General features: G+C 40.3%; 2 protein-coding genes across 4 annotated transcripts; both read right to left on the bottom strand.

Moving 5' to 3' along the window:
* Positions 1–60: 60 nt before the first annotated feature.
* Positions 61–10,023, bottom strand: chrna2b (cholinergic receptor, nicotinic, alpha 2b (neuronal)). The gene is made up of 6 exons (XM_044049085.1): positions 9,314–10,023; positions 5,622–5,773; positions 4,690–4,734; positions 4,488–4,597; positions 2,477–3,644; positions 61–1,853 (listed from the first exon to the last, which is right to left on the bottom strand). Exons 1-6 carry the CDS (start codon positions 9,378–9,380, stop codon positions 1,728–1,730), a joined length of 1,668 nt encoding a protein of 555 aa, XP_043905020.1. The 5' UTR covers positions 9,381–10,023; the 3' UTR covers positions 61–1,727.
* A 997-nt stretch (positions 10,024–11,020) lies between these two features.
* On the bottom strand, positions 11,021–17,275 carry si:ch211-142k18.1. Of its 3 annotated transcripts, none has more exons than XM_044049488.1 (3): positions 17,177–17,275; positions 13,044–13,585; positions 11,021–11,825 (listed from the first exon to the last, which is right to left on the bottom strand). In XM_044049488.1, the coding sequence occupies exons 2-3, from the start codon at positions 13,577–13,579 to the stop codon at positions 11,681–11,683; spliced, it is 681 nt and encodes a 226-aa protein (XP_043905423.1). In that variant the 5' UTR covers positions 13,580–13,585; positions 17,177–17,275; the 3' UTR covers positions 11,021–11,680. The 3 variants fall into 3 exon arrangements, with proteins under 3 accessions (XP_043905423.1, XP_043905424.1, XP_043905425.1); XM_044049489.1 differs by lacking the exon at positions 17,177–17,275 and adding an exon at positions 17,069–17,131; XM_044049490.1 differs by lacking the exon at positions 17,177–17,275 and adding an exon at positions 14,169–14,289.
* Between the last annotated feature and the right edge of the window lie 922 nt (positions 17,276–18,197).

Genomic DNA, 18,197 nt, shown 5'->3' with positions numbered 1-18,197 from the left:
AAATGTGACTCATTTGACTCTGCTGGGCAGATTGTAGAGATTAACAACAGATCAGTGGGATACAATTATGGCATTTATTAACAATAATTATCACATCACCCAGCGCTGAACCTGTCAAGTGTTAGTTTAGAATTGGCATGTGTGATTTTGTACATGTTCAGCTTTTTATTGTGCTTTCTACACATACACATACATTTATTGACACCATAGAAGATAACATTAGAAGACTGGTTCTTTTATGAATGAATTACTGACAATTTATATAAATAATCTGAAGCGCCAGTTATGGATATCATCATGTAAAAGTGTGACAACGGCAGCAAATTTCATTTACACCACTCAATTAATGGTAGGACATGGTTTTCAATCGTTTTCATCATGGGGTTTATTCCATATACAACAAAAAAAATAATGTTAATTGTTGCAACATACCTAAAAACAAAGAAATAAGTCCAGTAAATATACAGTTTCTTGGACAAACCAGGCTGTTTTGGTTGAATTACATAGTCAAAATCAAAGAATTTTCTCAGGTAATTCACACTTGACTGTGATTTATGACTCTTCAAACTTTCCATAGCTCAGAATTCAATTTTAATGTACCCACATGTACTCGTCAAGCATTACGACCAACATAATAAATGTCCATTACATCCGTCTCAGTTCCAGGCTGACAGCCGCTGAATAAAAAGCAAAGTAGAGAATAAATGCTGTCAGCATCACTACTGCAGTCGCACATGTTTTCCCCAGGAGTAGCACAGGTGTCCTTACTGATAACATTAACTGTGGCTGTGTTCACTTCATGCTAGTCAGGACAATGTTGCAGTGAGCCAGAGTGCACCCTCAAAATGAGGAAGCAACATGGACCTCAGCCATCTCCTCCATCTTCCATTTAATACACTTGTGCTTTTCCTTCTGTATTTTGTCAAAATGAAAGGGCCATGAAACCAAAGAACAAAACTAGACCCCAGTTACCTCTCACAGGGGGAAAACACAGGTCCATGTTCACATTTAAGAAGCAGAAATTACAGAGCTTGTTTTGTTTTTATCTTTAAAAAAAACAGTAAAACAGAAGAATTTGTTAATTTATTAAGTTTTCTTCGAATACTTCAACAACTTCTACATTATCCAGGTGCTAGTTATGCAGGTAAGGAGTCAACATTTGAATTGGGACACATTTGGAGGCATATTTAGCTGAGCGTTAGCTTCCTGTTCCAACTAGCTTCAGTGCTTCAGTAAGAATAATTGAATGTGTTTGTGGCTGACTTTCAAATTGCTGTCCCTCAAACTACTGTAGAGTCATACTATTTAGCTAGTTAGCTTCCCTTTTCTTTTTTTTAGCTTAACAACATGCTAAATAGATGACGAAAACAAACATTGACATGCTAAATCCTGTGTCCTAGCAAGAGCTTGCCACCCATATAAGCATATTAACGTGTGCTAATGTTGGCATTCTCGTCAAACAGGTGAATTGCAGGGATTGCACCTGAGGCTAAGTGCAGTTCAGACCAGTACAAATTGACGCTAATCTGAGCCTGAGAAGCTGACAGTCTGAGTGTGAGGTATCCTAACATTGCCAAGAACATACAGGGATTTAAAATGTGTCACACTTGTGAGAAGGGTCCATAAAAACAGTCCTTTTTTATTTCTTTATTCTGGTTTGGTGGTGTATGAGGCCATAAACTGGGCTGTAGGGTGTTACATTCATCTGTAGTACTTTCTCTCAAGGGCTAGATCATGCCGGCTAGCCAAGGGGGCAGGAAGAGGCCGATGGTCCCAAGCAGACAGACAATAATGAACATCCACAGGAAGATGCGGTCAATCACCATGGCGACATACTTCCAGTCCTCCTTCACCTGTGTATCATGAGAAAGCAGATACAATTGCAGGTATAACATCTGGTAATCCCTCATTTTATTATTATGCATCAGTATAAATATTTATCCTGTGTGTTGTTTAAGTACTAAGTTCATATACTGGTACAAATTGTGTGTATATTTACTTTTGGTACTTTTTACTGTAGTGTTTGTTGAATTTTGTTTGTTTTCTTTCCAAGTGTGTGTACCTTGTCTAGTTTTACCAAGTGTGTTTGTCTTCTTTTCGTCTCCTGTGATTGTCTGGCTAGCCCTGATTTGATTCACCTGTGTTCAATTATCTCTGCCTCCTTAGTATATTTTTTCTCTGTTCTCATGTTTTCTGCTCCCTATGTTTCAGCTGCTTGTGTTTGAAGGTGTTTTCACATTTTCTGTCTGTATTTTATTTAAACCATCTCCTCCTGTTTTGGATTTATTTTGTGTTTAGTTTTAGTTAATCCTGCAATTGGCTCCTTTACTGTGTAATCTTGACAGTCTGTGCTGTGTGGTTTACAGTACAGCTTACTCCTTATGTGTTCATACAGTAAAACTATGAGGAAAGTGTACAGTGTGTAGCTTTGCAAGTCAGCAGTGATAATATCAGCAGTGTTGTTATTGATACTCACACTGAAGTCAGCATCCTCTGCCCTCAGGTGGTCTGCAATGTAGTGCACCCCTTCTAATGCACGGACAACACTTGGTGAAAGCAGGAACGCTGAGTCTGATACAGCATTTTCTACTTTTGTTGGCCTCTGAGTGGGATTGACTCGAGCTCCAGGTAACTGTCTATTTGTCCCTCCGACTGCTTCCTGTCTGTTCTGGCTGTTCTGTGATGTTTTCTGTTGTGGTGGAGGACTTGACCCTGGAGGTCTGGGTGAGGGAGAACGGAAAGAGAAATACGATGTCAGGGTCCCCAGCTCTAAATCCTCATAACAGCTTCTCTCAGAGTCCTCTGAAGTGGTCCCTTCTCTTAACCAGTTAGCAGAGGTGCTGAGGCAGTTGCCAGGTTTGTGCCCGGCTATCCGACACTGCCGCTGCTCTGCAGCTGCCTCCCGCTGAAGCAGCAGCAGTCTGCATCGCCGGCCATCTGGAGCAGGCCTTCTCATGAACAGCCAGCGTGGGATCAGGTCCAGGAACACGGAGTGGACCCAGCGGGGCATCTTGTGAGTACTGGGTGAGCGGTGGTGCACGTTGAGCACAAAGACGGTGATGACAATGGACAGGGTGACGAAAATCATGGTGAAGAGCAGGTACTCGCCAATAAGAGGGATGACAAGGGATGTGGATGGTATGATCTCCGTGATGAGGAGAAGGAAGACAGTGAGGGACAGCAGCACTGAGATGCAGAGGGTGATCTTCTCGCCACAGTCTGAAGGCAGATAGAAAACCAAGACAGTGAGGCAAGAGATGAGCAGACAGGGGATGATGAGGTTGATGGTGTAAAACAAGGGCAGCCTTCGGATGATGAAGTAGTAGGTGATGTCTGGGTAGATCTCATGACAGCAGTCATATTTCTTTGTATTGTATGTTCCCACGGCATTGATGATGGCCCATTCGCCGCTTTCCCAGTAGTTGTTGAGATCCACGGTGTTTTCTATCCTCTCCAGATCAATCTTGGCTTTGTCATATGTCCAAGAGCCAAACTTCATTTTACAGTTCTGTTGATCGAAGGGGAAGAAGGTGACGTCGATGCTGCAGGAGCTCTTGTAAATGGCTGGTGGCACCCAGCGAATTTTACCCGTGTAGAATAAGTGAGCTTTTGTCATGTGGGTCACCGCAAACTCACCATCGGCACTGGAATAGTATAGGATCAACATTTTAGTGATGATGGAGCACAGAGTGACATATAAATATATGTGAAAACAAAGAATCCATGCAATTAAAATATGTTATGATTTCCCCCACAAATAATCTTCTGCTGTAATATCCCCCTCCATTCATTGCTTTAATGTGATAATGGCTTCAGCTGAGGATTTAATGACGAGTCCTTATCATTTCATCTGTCTGAGTCACCTTTTTTATTTCCACGTACAGACTGTGATTGCACAGACTCAGTGGAGCAGAACTCCATCCTCAACCATCTTGATTTAATCCCCATGAGGTAAATTTAAGGAGGACTGTAGTTAATTTGGATTAAATTTCACATTAGAGTAGATTTCACACTTCAGCACTGCATGTGCTGTATGCTGGCTTCATTTTTAACGTGTATATTTTTTGTAATTTAAAAAAAAAACAATTATAGATCAAGATTTGAAGGTGTATTATTTTAAAAGCCACTAGATGGTGCCATTCTCCCAGCATTTATCATTTAATCAGAAGCAGTTAATCACTGTGTGATCACATTTTTCAGTATAATACAGTCAAAGGTTCCTTTACCTGGTTATATAGAATCAAACCAAACGTTAGTTCATTCATCAATTACAAAAAATAGCACATTTTTTTAAATCAAACAAATCAAATCAATCAGTCATTTGATTCTCGGATATAAGAATGAGTTGATTTTGTTGTTTTCTATGACAAAAGACTGATGACCACTGTCTAATATTTTCTGTAAGTCATCAACAGACTCTGCACATTGAAGGATAAGAACCGTATAGTCATTAGTTGTAGTGCTAATATTGCTCTCATCTCACTCACTTGTTATAGAGGACGATGTCTGGTACCCAGATAAGCTCTGACGGCACTCTTATGGACGTCACGTTGTCATAGTCAGATGGTCTCCAGCGAAGCTTGTAGTCATTCCACTCCTGTGAGAAAAGACAACAGAGACTGTTTTATTCAAGGGGGCAGTTGTTCTGTATTTAGTTGACGTGCACATGATTAAATTATTTTTTCAAACCTGTTTCAGCCACACGTTGGTTGTCATCATCTGGTTCTTCTCATCCTAACAGACAGAGACACAGAGAGGGACAGAGACACAGAGATTGAGTTAAGTCTGTCAGTCATATGCGCACAATAGAGTATATACAGTAATACATGTGAGAGGTTTCTCTAGTGATCTAATGCACAATATGAAGTCATCCCTCACAAAAAATGTGTATATATACAAGGACAGTTATTAGTGAGTATTACTAATAGCAATTATTATACTAATTATAGTTCTAGTTACATTTTTCCACTTAAAGTTGTAGTGTTTAACTTCTACAACTTCTACTTCTCATCAAACAAGATGAGTTCACACAAAGTGTTTTTTTTAACATAGCAATGTTTTGTTTCTGTTTCTGTGCATTTTACATCACGACCGAGGGAGGGAGAGTGGAAGCATAACAGCCACGCTAGTAAACTCAGATGGCAGCGAACTTTATGTGAAGGAATTATTCCTAGTATACATAAGTAAGGCGATACTCGTGTTTAGAGAACTGGGAATAATTCCTTTAAGGTTATGGAATTAACCATGAGTGAGATACTTGAAATACTTTTTTTTGTTGTGAACCAAATAAATATGTAACAATACATATTTTCACTAATAACAACTGCAAATATAAGAGACACAAGCAAATTAGGAAAATGTTTTAATGAAACACATGAAGTGAAAATACTCAGTATATATGTATTATATTATAAATTGTACAAGCATGTCTAATCCTCGTGATTTGCATGTGTTTTCTATAGTGGCAGTGCATTATGCTCACAGTTTTAGGGTTAGATAAACTTTAAAAAGCATCAATTATTCTGTAGTTAAGACAGTTTTAAGCACAACTTGTGTAAAAATATTTATCAGTGCAAGACGAAATTTAAATATTAAGTGTGTTAATATCATCAAAGACTCACCACGTCAATGAGCTGAGCTATGGACAGTCCGAACTTGACGATGACCACGTCGGTGATGTTTGGCACAGGTCTCGACCACTTGTTGTAACCAGCAAACAGCGTCTTGAAGAGCTTGTCCTCAGCATACGAGTGTGTCCTCTCTTGACAATGTACTGTGGACACATTATTTATGATAATTAAACAGTTGTACCTCTTTTTTTAAAATTGAAAGTTAAGACAGGAACGGTGTTGATTAATGTAATTTATGGTGACATTTATTCAGTTCAGTGAAATTAAATTTCAGATTCTACTAACTTCCACCATCTTTTTAAAAAATAAGATTTAATATGCTGTTATAACCAACAATCCATTATTAAACAAGCTCTCTTGGAAATACAATATGATGTTTATTATGAATTTAAATATACTATATTAATCTCTTAAAATGAAAGTAGCAGATGTTAGTTTAAATTGGATTTGTTGTAATGCTACAGTTAATGGTAAAAGATGGTTCAGTGGAAGAAGATGGGACTAAGGGAGCGGCACAGCACACAGGGATCATATCCATGATCTCTCTCCTCTAATCTTCACTTAACAAACAGTAGTAAATCAGACTGACATGATATTGCAACCTCTGGAAATGAGGCTGAATATAACAAACATCCTGTGTTCCTGCACTCAAGCCTATACCCAAAACAACTAAGACTTTTCTTGGTAATGTCTTATCTACTTTTTTGTCTACCCTGGGGAAACCTGGGGAAAAATCCTTCCTCCCTCAGTAGTCACACAAATTCAACGGTTACCTCTCTCTTTATCCCTTAAGTGTCATTGTTGTGGTGTTTTCCAAATTGATTCTGTACAAGCTGCTGAGACAGATTTGTGCAGAAACTCAGGCCGAGTATTGTTTCTCTCCAGACAATGAGCAGCATGGACACGGACAGGACTCCCGTCTCTTGGGGATCACAGCAGCTTCCACACTCATCAGCGTCGTCGGAGTCAATTACACACATCGTTACTTGGAGGTGAGCTAATTTCTCACTGGTAGAGGGTGTTTACTGCTGAGCTGCCAGTCACTCTGTGACAACCGATGCATAAAACAATTACCGGAGAGTTTTTAAGGGGAGAACGAAGGGTGTGTTTGTGTCGTCATGCATGTACGACATCTCAACAGAAGCTGAATTTATCAAAACTATATTCCTTTTCCCAAAGAGATGTGACCACTGGAGACATATAGTATTACGTAGAAGTGCTCTTTGGCTGTCAGACTATATATAAAATGATGTAATGTTGGCTGTGTACTGCACTAACTGATCAGCTGATACATGATGGTAATGATATGGCAGCCATAAACCGTTATTTGGGAACTTGTTTGGTCTGTAATATGTCAGACAATTATGAAAAATGTTGATTGGTGTTTCCAAACCCTGCAAAAGGTGATTGTCTCATATGTCTTGTTTTGTCCACAAACCAAAATGATTCAGTGTTAATGATTTTGTTGTTGTATGGAGCAAAGAAATATTCACACTTAAGAAGCTGAAAAATCAGAGAAACCTGTTTTAAACACTCCAATTAATCGACTAACAAAATAGTTGACGGTTAATTTAGTAAGGGATTAATAGTTGATTCGTCAAATAATAATAATCGATTACACACACTGATGTGATCATGTTACTTAGTAGCTTAGTATACAAAAAGAAAACCTGGAAGAAGTTCTGTCTTTATAGAAATGTAGAAGCATCACACCAAACCTAAAGCTCAAATACAAAAACAAAACATGCTGTTAATAACCCTCTCCCTGCAAAGCTCCGTTTGGCATTGCAAGGGTATATAATGCAGCCCAATGAAGTGTGCTGCCATCTAGGCTCCTAAAATAAGACCTTGGGCCACCTGCATCTATAGCAGCAGCTGCCATGGTTACTTAGCCAAGGCCACATTATTACCTGTCCACATGGGTGAGTTGTTGTCCTGACACCAGTATTGACAAGTTCTTGCAACCCATAAATGTAGGGTCAGTCCAGTGGAGGATGCTGTGCAACAGTTAACTGGACATGCAAATCCATTCAAAATGATTTATCGCCCATGCTAACTGCATGACTTCAGGGGCTGTAGAAAGACACGGTCCAATATGCAGGTGCTAACTTCTTCCAATTACGTTTTTTTTAAATGAAGCATATGCTGAGGCTGAGATTTTATGGGTTGTTGGTAAATTAAAAACCCGATATTAAACATGGTAACTGTGTGAATCCTGTTCATTTGCCCAAGGTTTGTTTGGGCTCAACCTCCTGCAATCACAAACTAATTGAATTCTGGTAAACGAAACATTCACCAGAGACTCCTTATCTGCTCTCTCAGTCAGGATGGCACACGCGCATCTGCCCGTGTGTATGTGGGAAGAAGCAGATGTGGGGCTGGAAAAGGCTTGTGGGGGCCATAGATCAAAGCTTTCAGCCAGCAAAGACTTGAGATGACAGCTCCAAACATGCGGCACACACCGGGCCGTCGATGTTGGACTGCAGCCAGGCCCCTTGGCGAGCGCATATAAAACACTGACCAGTTTGGATGATCGAGTCAGCAGGTTCTCAGGCCAGAGGCGCCGTTGGCGGAATTGGGCTGTCAAATACTTACAGTAAAAAAAAGTTCAGTAAGAAGAAGAAGAAGGAAAAAAAAGCAACAATTTCCTGTGAGTTGACCAAAACTGCAGGACTCCAGAGGGAAAACTGAAATGTCGGTGCAGTTATGAGATGTATATTGGGAAAAGATGAAGGTACCACAAGGAACTGCTGTAGTATTGAGGGAGAGGACAAACAGTTATCTCACAACACTGAGGGAGAGAGAGAGAAGTGGTTTGTGCACAAATCTGAATCCGCTTGCATATAGAGCTGCCCAAACTCTTGACACAGTTCTTCCATAACTATGTTTACTAAAACATGTCTTCTAAATAAAACAATGGGCTTTTCCTAACATAAAAAGTGAGGACATGACTCTGGGGTTAAATCCTGAAACCTTACTCCACATTCTGACCGTTTTAAAAAATCTAAATATGACAATTGAACATGAATACATCCTCAGTTTGATCCCTGAGGACTTTTAATTTTTCTCCGTCTGCTTCTGCGTCGCTCAGACTATTTCTGAACGTGGTCAAGGACAAAGGATTCTATCTCTAATGTGGGTGTGAGAGTGACATCGAGGTCTTCCTTAAATGGGGAGTAGATTATTGATGGTGGAACATTGTGTCAAAATGAGAAGACGCAAGAGCTCCGTGAGTTGTGTAAAGATTGAAAGCAGGAGCAGCAGCATTTATGTCCACAGGTTTATCGTCATCATGAGTTCATCATCTGTAGAAACTTTCAACATGGAAACCAATTATTTGATTACTTATCTTCTTATTCTGAATAAATCATTATTCACACAAATGGAGTTGCTAATGGTCTACATAAAATTAACCGCTGTGAAATCAGATTAAGACATAATGTGCTAAATCAGAATACTTATTCAACCTGATTATGTCTCATCCTTCATTCACGTCAAGACAATCAGAATAGTCTGTTTACATTGCAGTGTCTCATTGTATACACACACAGTCATTGACACTTTAATATAGTACCATGTTCATTTTGAATCTCAGTTTAAATGTGACATTTTAGCTGCCGTTCATGTTGTCACCATGTCGATGAACTCTTTAATGTGACGCGTAATGTTTAAAAAGAACTCACCTGACTGAGAGAGCAGCAGTGACCACACCACAGCCATGCCCACGGAGAACAGGTGGTTGTGTCCCATGTTGGACTCCGGTGCTGGTGGAGGACAGAGGGAGAGTACAACTTCCCCTGGAGAGCACGGAGCTGCTTCCGCCTGCCGTCAAAAGCGTTACCTTGATGACAGCGTGACGTGGGCGCAAAATCTGTCATCTTCGCAGCCGGGAGGCATGTCCGAACAACTTCACCTGCCGCTGCCGCGCTAAGATGTTTTTATATCTGTGAACAGAGACGGAACTTTGGCGTCTTCCACTCGAAGCCCAATTTGGACGGACGTGTCACATCTGCTCACTTTCAGCTCCGTGCGCTCTGGATGAGCGCGAGCGTCGTGCCATCGATTGTTTCCGCGCACTGAGCCGGAGAGCTGTCCATCAGCCGGTGCTGAATCAGGGAGCGGCAGCGAAAACAACAGTCGCCTACATCTGGTTGTTTTAGGACTTTAAGTAGCAGTTTATGAAACTGAAACTGATCTCAAGAATTTAAATCATTAAACTATCCCGTAATGTATCAGTGTATCCACATTTTACGCGCAAAGAATCAAAGATTTACGTAATTTACGCGTCCCTGCATGTTGTGATATCCTTTATATTAGTTCTTCCTCGTAATCAGAAGTTGTTAGTGACCACTGTGGCTCATCACATCCGTTTTCACAGCATCATCCACTCTGAAAAGACAAGTTGCATGTGAGTGTCTCCGGTCTTTCCCCGTGTACTAATAGCTCTCCCCCCTCCCCCTGCTTCTCTCTCTCTCTCTCTCTCTCTCTCTCTCTCTCCCTTCCTCTCTCGCTCTGTTGTTCTCACTCTCTCTCTCACACACACACACAAAGGTTTGCACATATATTCTTATTAGGACTCTGCTTTGACCAATATTGATCATTATTTACAGCCAAATCTGAACCATATCCCCAACCTTAACCATAACCATTTAATGCCTAACCTTAACCTAACCACAATTCACATCAACCTCAATGTGATCTCATTAGGACCAGGCTTTAATCACCATGATGAAAGTCAGTAAAAGCAGAAAAAGAGGTAAAAAATGAGTAAACACACACTGGATTTAACTGTCTAAGTTGTAATGTTGGGGAAATAAATGACCAATAACTCAAAATACAACCTGTTTGCTTTAAAACAAAACAGACATCTGTGGGGTTTTCTCTGTTGGGAGCAGCTAGAGGTCACACTGGGTGAATCAACGTGTTCAGTGATCCCAACTGAGCCGTTTCTGTTTCTGCCCCCCAGACTCTGGAATAAGCTCCCCCTGAGATTGGTGTTATCACTGACCTGTGCCTTTTTATATCCAAACTTATACTGATTTATTCAGAATGGCTTTTAATACCCAGTAGTGTGGTGACGGTTTTTATTCTTTTAGTTCACTTTTAGTTATTAACTGGTATTTTCATGCTTTGATTTATGCTTGGAGAATTAGTTTTTTACCGTCTGTGTCTGTAATTAGTTTATTTTGTAAAGCACTGTGGTTTGTTTTAAAGGACCATAGAAATAAAATACATTACATCCCCATAATGTCAATATGAGAGAGTAGACCCTTTGCAGACATGACACCACATGGTACCAAGGAACATTTTTATGGTTTTGAAACCAAACCAAAGAGGCTCATGTGCTGTTTGTTGTTGTTTACTCAGTCAAACATACACTGTATTTCAAATCATGTGTTGTACAAACTTTAATAGTTACAAAAATCAAGGCACTATTTAAAAATTATCTTGCAATTTTTTTTTCCATAAATGGGCATAATCAGATTCTTCAATATATTGAGATCTTAGTTTTTAATTTTCCTCCTAATTTCAGGAATCGTTTAACTATACAATGTCATCTACAGGTATATTTTTAAGAAAGTGCAGTTGTTTTCTTTTTTTTTGTTGCCATCTCTATTGAAACCCACATGCCATCTTAAGTGTGTTCCAGCCTCCGTCCTCACCCTTGAACCAGATGGCTGATCCACAGCTTTCTCCAGAGACGACTGAAAGAGTCATTATGCTTGGACTCCAAAGGCCAATCTGGTTTGATTCATAAACATTCAGCTTGGCTCAAACCTGCAGCGCATGCTGTTGCCATGTTTGACCTCACTAATAAAGCCAAAAAAGCAAAATAATAGCTTGTATTTCATGGGCAGGCATTGGGTTTGTGAAAGAAAAACCTGATTTTACCCAACAGTTCTTTGCTCACAAATCATATTTGTACAGTTTATGTATGGCTGACCGTGACACATCACCTCTTTATTATTTTTTTTGTTATTTACAATTTCATCCACGAGTTCAGGAGATGACGTGAACCGTTAAGTGCATGTGGAGACTTCAACACGTCCTTAGTGACGCATTTTAATTCTGATGTCTTTCAGCTGCCTGCTGGTGAATGAGGCTTGCAGGTTCTTTGACGAGATCTCCAGCCGGTTGGCGATGGCCGCTGCAGCACGGAGCATGTCTTCAAAGGACGAGGACTCTTCTCTGATTCTGCTCCAGAACAACGACAACAGCCCAGGTCACCAGGGGGAGAGAAGGAAGTGGGAAAGATCGTGTGAAACGAGAGGTGAGGACAATAAAACCCATTATAAATGGTGGAATGTTAATGGCTGTGGAAGAAAATAAACAAACAAACAGGAAACACAAAGGAGAAGATGCATTTATAAACACATGTAGTGCAATTCAAAATAATATTATGGTCGATTCATCTCCAGGGCCTCAACCAATGCTCAGAAAATGCTCATAATCACAAATTATTTGAGAGAATTCAGAGAATTATCAAATACTTACATTTAAGCGACATGAACCTGCAGCTGTTAAAAAAATGTTTGACTGATAAATCAATTTAAACAGTTATTGATTCCTCCGGTGGTCTTCGGGTTGAAGTGCTGAGTATGAACTGCACCGTGTCACACTCACGATGGCCTCCAAAATGTAACTGATTGATTTTTTTCCGTTGAAGTACGGCAATCAATGCGCTGACTGATGTTCATCTTCTCTCACTAAATGCCAAATTCATCACGGGGCAGATGACAACACTTTGTTAGGAACGATTTTTTTTTTCCGGTTCACATGCACCTGCCGTGGCAGCTTCATGACCCGAGGTTACGAGAGCTCACTCTGATTAAGTGACAGATGACAGACGCCAAACTGGATGGATGACGACTCCCACTTGTGAAAATAAGTTAAAGAGAGACAAAGAGAGCAGCTAATCAGGCATATGTTACCTCTCGACTACCCCTCGTTCATCAAAGGATTGTCGTCTGGCGGTGCCAACATCCCTCACACGACAATCCAGACTCTTTTCATGTGCCGTTCCACACTCGTCGAATGACCTACCGAGCGCTACCAGAACAGGGGCTTCCCCATCTGTCTTCAAGAAGCTCTTGAAAACCCAGCTCTTCCAAGAGCATCTTCTGTCCTAGCACTCCCCTTACCCCCTCTCCTGCATCTCTTTCTGCACCTGGATCTCACCCTCTATCAGTCCACTGTTCGAGTGGATTTCTTTCCAAGACTACTTATATGTTGCTTATTCCTCTTTTGTAAGTTGCTTTGGATAAAGAGCGTCTGCTAAATGCTTAAATGTAAATGTAATCATGTGACCCGTCTGAACCCAGATTCTGTTTGGACACCAAGAAACAAAAGACGATCACTTTCGCCTACTCTCTTCACAATTTAGCGGTTAACTTTTTAACACATTCGACTCACTTGTGCATCCTAGCGACGTTGTCCAACATGTCACCCTCCAGCTGCTTCTCCAGATCCTCCTCAGCTTTCTCTACCACCTCGTGGCATCTCTTGTGGCCCTCCTGGATGCCGATAATGTTTTCCCTGATCACGTCCTCATACCTCTGGTCCTCGAGCTCTGCCCCGACAAACTGCACCAGGTTCTCTACCACCGCTTCGTTTCCACGCTGGATGGCCTGCAGATAAGCCAGCTCCTCCTTCTGAGCTCTCAGCCTTCGTGCCGAAGCGGCGTCGGTGCTGAAGTGGACCGAGCACCTATCAGGTTGAGCCTCATAATGCAGCACAGGTGAGGACAGTGGAAATACTGCCGATGTGTTCCAGTCATGGCTGTTTTTCATCCTCACGGGCTCATCACCAGCTGCCTGCGAAGTGTCATTGAGGGCCTTTGTGGAAGTATAAATGTCAAAGCCGGAACCCCACTCGCCGTCCCCGCTTTGGCAGAGCGCCGGGGTTGCCATGGATACCCAGGCCAAGATTAAAGGCATCCAACAACACATGGTAACCTGGAATGAGAAAAAATATCATCTGTAGTATTTAGTGCAATACTTGAACAACTATTTGACACCTTATACGAGGAAAATACTAACACTTAACTCTCCTCATACTTTCTTTCCTTTTCATATATCATCTACTACTTTATCCTGCACTTGAGGGGCTGCTGGTGCCAATCCCAGCTGACATAGGTTGAAAGGCGGGGTCACACCCTGGACAGATCGCCAGTCCATCACAGGGCCAACATAAAGAGATAAACAACCATTCACTCATCTAGAGTGTCTTAATAACCTCTGTATGGTTATGGGCATGTGGGAGGAAACCGGAGAACTCAGAGAACTTGGAGGTAACTCACGCACACACACAGAAAGGCCTGGACCGGGATGTGAACCAGCAACCTTCTTGCTATGAGCCAGCAGTGCGAGCCACTGTGAGAGAAAATTCTAATCTTCAGCCAATTACGCACATATTCTTAGAACCAGACCTGGTCATCAATATAAACAGCCATAATTTACTATAAGACACAAAAACATACCAAGGCACCAGGCATCTGGACCTATCACCTTTACCTATCAGACCTGGCCTGCTGCTCACCAGAATCTGCGATGGTGCCTCACTCAGATGTCAGGCATTGTGTCAGTCCTCCTTGGATCTGAGCTGTCTACAAACTTAACTTAATCACTGACTCCAGAGACTCCAGAGGTTCCATCATGGGTCATCTCACCTGATAATCAAAAGAATCATTTGTAATCCTGAAATTTAAATTTTTTTCAGTTCAGTTCAGACGTCAAAAAAAGTTGCTTAATTCTAAAATACACTGACGTTGGTTTTAAAATATGTATATTAACAAAGTGGGGAGATCATATCACATAAAATGAGACAGATGTTTTTTTGCGGCACAATAAAACCCTGTGCTGTTTAAATGTCATTGCAAGGGGTTTCACATTCAACCTCAAATGCCTCTAATTATCGCATGAAAATCCTCATGACATCATGTCTAATTGTGCTTTTTATGAGAGGCCTTTCCTGGTGAAATGTGATTTTTTTTTTCTCCGTTCTTCTCATCGGTGCTCTTGGACCGTTTTATAACACTGGTGAAGTAAAAATGTTGTGTGTGAGAATTGTTGATGCTCTGTGGCTTAGCCATGGCTTTGTGAATGCATGACTTGTGTCACGCTCGAGTTGTAAAAGCTGACAAAGCTGTGTTTTTTTTACACAGTCGGGTTTGTCTAACAATCTTTCACCTTGTAAATCCACAGTAAAAATCTTCAACGGCGGGTGGGATTTAATCACAGAGTTTTTGTTTTTCTCTGTATGTGCTGCAGTTGTCGGTGGTTTTCATCGTATGGCAGACTCACATTCTCTCCTCAGCATCTGGAAATATATTTAAAAACCCTGAATCAGGCCTGTCAGCACACGTATGGTTTCCGCTGCAGTCGACTTTTACCGCAGCTTTTGATAATATTTCAACTTTCCATTGCTCTATTGTAAGCTTGCATTGCACCTTTGTCATTCTGAGAAACACACAGAGTGATTACCCCGTCGCTGCTCGTGACTGCAGCTAGAACGGACACCGTGAAATTGTCTATTTATTTTAAGATGAGTTGTGGTGTCGAGGCCCAAACTCATAAAACACCCAACTGTTGGGCTGCTTGCTGTCTGTCGCTCCCTCTGGTTCTGAAAACCTCTGAAGCCTCACATGTGTTACAACAGCTGTCAAAAGAGCAGTAAACACATACTTAAAGAGCCAACATTCTACAGCTTTGGTCGTTTTCTCTTTAGTTCTATTATTTACTTGTATTTTCCAAAGGAAACAACATGTAGAATAGCTTTCCAGTGTAGTGTGTTTAAAACGTCATAATTCTTGAATTAATTGTGAAGGTCAGTTGAAAGTCAGCAACCATACACTCCCACCTTACTGAGAGAATGTAAACATCTTATACAATACATACTTTATTGTGCCTGTTTTGAATTATCGTTGCTGCCGTAAAAGGATATTCAGTGATATTAGTTCAGTCTCTGAAAGGCCCGTTAACTCGATGCACACATGCTCCTCTGTGAGTCAAAGATTGGCAAGAGCAGTCGCCTTTGTCTTTTGAAAAAAAAAAACACGTCTGCACAGTTTCCACATTGGCGTCTCACGGTTTGGTTGAACCACTATTTGTGTTAGACTCTCCGTGGCCTGTGGCGACCCTCTTTTTGGCTTCATTCTGACATTGTGAAGTGGTTTTCATTTGGCTTAAAATAGCCGAAGATCTAATGCAGGGCAGCCACACACTTCTTGTTAGTAATGTTGAGTCGTACTGCGTCCTCCCCGTGTAGTGGTTCAGAAAAGTGGCACGTCTATTTGATACAATTTAAATCATCCTATTTTAAAATTGTATTTAATCAGTTTCCTCAGAATCACAGTAACTCTGTTGATTGTGAAAACAATCAAGTTTTAAATATGGCTAAAGATGTGAAACAACCATAATTCCTTGAGTTACAACGTATGAGATTTCTTTTTCAAGTTTAAATTTCAGAGCATCCTTTGATGGTAATGCGGCTAGACTCAAAACTTATTGATCATTTTACATAAATCTCATTCTTGAATGTTTTCCTTGTCTGTAAAAAACATACATATCACATTATTTAGGTTATTAGTTCATGTTTAAACTGTGTAATCCAAATGGATGGTAATGTTACATGAAAAATCTAAAAATTAGACCTAAATATTTCTAAAAGTAGTTCAGTTGTTATTGAAATCCACACTTGTCTTCAGTTAGAAGAATATAAGACCTGTGTAAGTTGCACATGGGGATAAAAATGCAACTTTTACCACATTTTTTGATTCATTTCCAACAAGGAACTCATAAATCTTGCAAATAATTCCTGGATTAGTTCATCATTTACTCAAAAACTTAATTTTATAATGCTCAAGGTGATGTCTGTCTTCTTTTGTTTAAGTATTTCCAATTAACAAACACAAAGGACTGCTTATGCAGGAAGTTAAACCATTTTTTTGTATTTGAATTATATAGATATTTGGCATTTTGTTTATAAACATTTATTAAAATGCAATTTATTAGCTAATAAAATAGTCCGCTGTCAATAAATTAAATGATTAAATAACAGAGTGACGTTCAGTAGTCTTACTGGTAGTCAGCTGAGAGCACGGGTGCAGCTCGGCCGCATGGCCCCCGCCTGTCAAACAGGTGTGTTTCATAACACTCTCAGATGCTTCACTGTCACTATGACAACAAGAGGCTTTAGCAATAAGCCAGTATTACATATATATAAAATACAGGTGAATGCTTATGAATATCTTGACTAAAGTGTCAAGGAGAATTGGAGAAGTTTCACTTAAAACAGCAAAGTAAAACATCCCATCATTAACATGCAATTCAGATTAGAGATTTCTGTTTTTTTTACCAGTGAAGAACAAAGATTAAAAAAAAACATATTACAGTAATACAGTGCTATAAGTAAAAGTTGGATAAATCCAGAAAACTTACCTGTCTCCACTGAATTTTCACAGATAAATAAATGCAAGTTTTCACCCTTTAAAGTGACTCAGAAAGGTCCACGACCACTTCTTAAAAGCTCAGGGAACAAATACTTACTTGGTTTCCTTCTTCATGTCAGGGGGGAAAAAAATGCAAACCCACACACACACACAGTTAAGAGTTGGCTGGAGAGTGTGTTCGTCTGTGTGCCCCTCTCTGTTGTTGGGAGGGGAGTTTGTAGAAAAGGCTGAAACTGAATGATTTCTTTCTTTGCAGTGGAAAGAGGGGCTGGCAGGGGGGAAGGGGGGGTGTAATCTGCTTCACATCTGTGGGCTCTGGTGGGGGACAAGAGGGAGCATGAGAGGGGGAAATGTCTTTGTATGACCACACTGAGCTCAACACACATTTGATATTTACTTAAGAAACAGCCGCATTAATGTATGTCCAGTCTTGTATAAAGTACCTAAAAAAAGATAGTTGAGTAAAAGTATACGTTTCTTACCAGAAAATGACTTTGGTAGAAGTCACTTTTTATAATATTACGCACTTTGCATTACTGCAATTCCGCAACGGTTTGTGTTATCGGAAAATAATCGAACTGTTTCTGAAAGCTGAGATGTTGCAAGTCAAATTTCACTCGCACTGTTGCAGGAAGTCAGTGAATCAGCATCTTTGTCACCAGAGAGGAGAGAGTTGGAAAAACGCCTGTGCATAAGTTTCCATGTTTGGGCCTGTTTTTGGACATTTAGACAATGACTCAACATGCAAAATCTGGTGTTTGTGTGCAACTACAGTGTTTTTTCTTCATTTTAAATTGTTAACTATTGTTACACTATTTTAACATGCAGGAAATTGTAAAATAACTGCCAGAAAAATTGGCAAAAGCACTTACTCACAGGACATTTTCTGGCTCTTTTATGCTTAAAACAAGCAAAAAACATTTTAGGCTTCGGTGTTAAAGGGTAAAGTAAAAGTCAAATGACATTTACTGTACTTAGGATTGAGCCATGGTGTGTGCAGTGTGTGAATGGGTATGAAAGATGTGTGAATGGCAAAACTGTAGTGTAAAGCAGCTCAAGATTAGAAAACCAACTCTTCTTCTTCTGATTTTATTTGGTAGCAATGAGTAACAAAGATA

This window comes from Solea senegalensis, linkage group LG17 (genome assembly GCF_019176455.1).
Source record: "Solea senegalensis isolate Sse05_10M linkage group LG17, IFAPA_SoseM_1, whole genome shotgun sequence".
Lineage (NCBI taxonomy): Eukaryota > Metazoa > Chordata > Actinopteri > Pleuronectiformes > Soleidae > Solea > Solea senegalensis.
The sequence above is the reverse complement of the archived record's forward strand: the minus strand, read 5'-3'. Positions and strand labels throughout refer to the sequence as shown.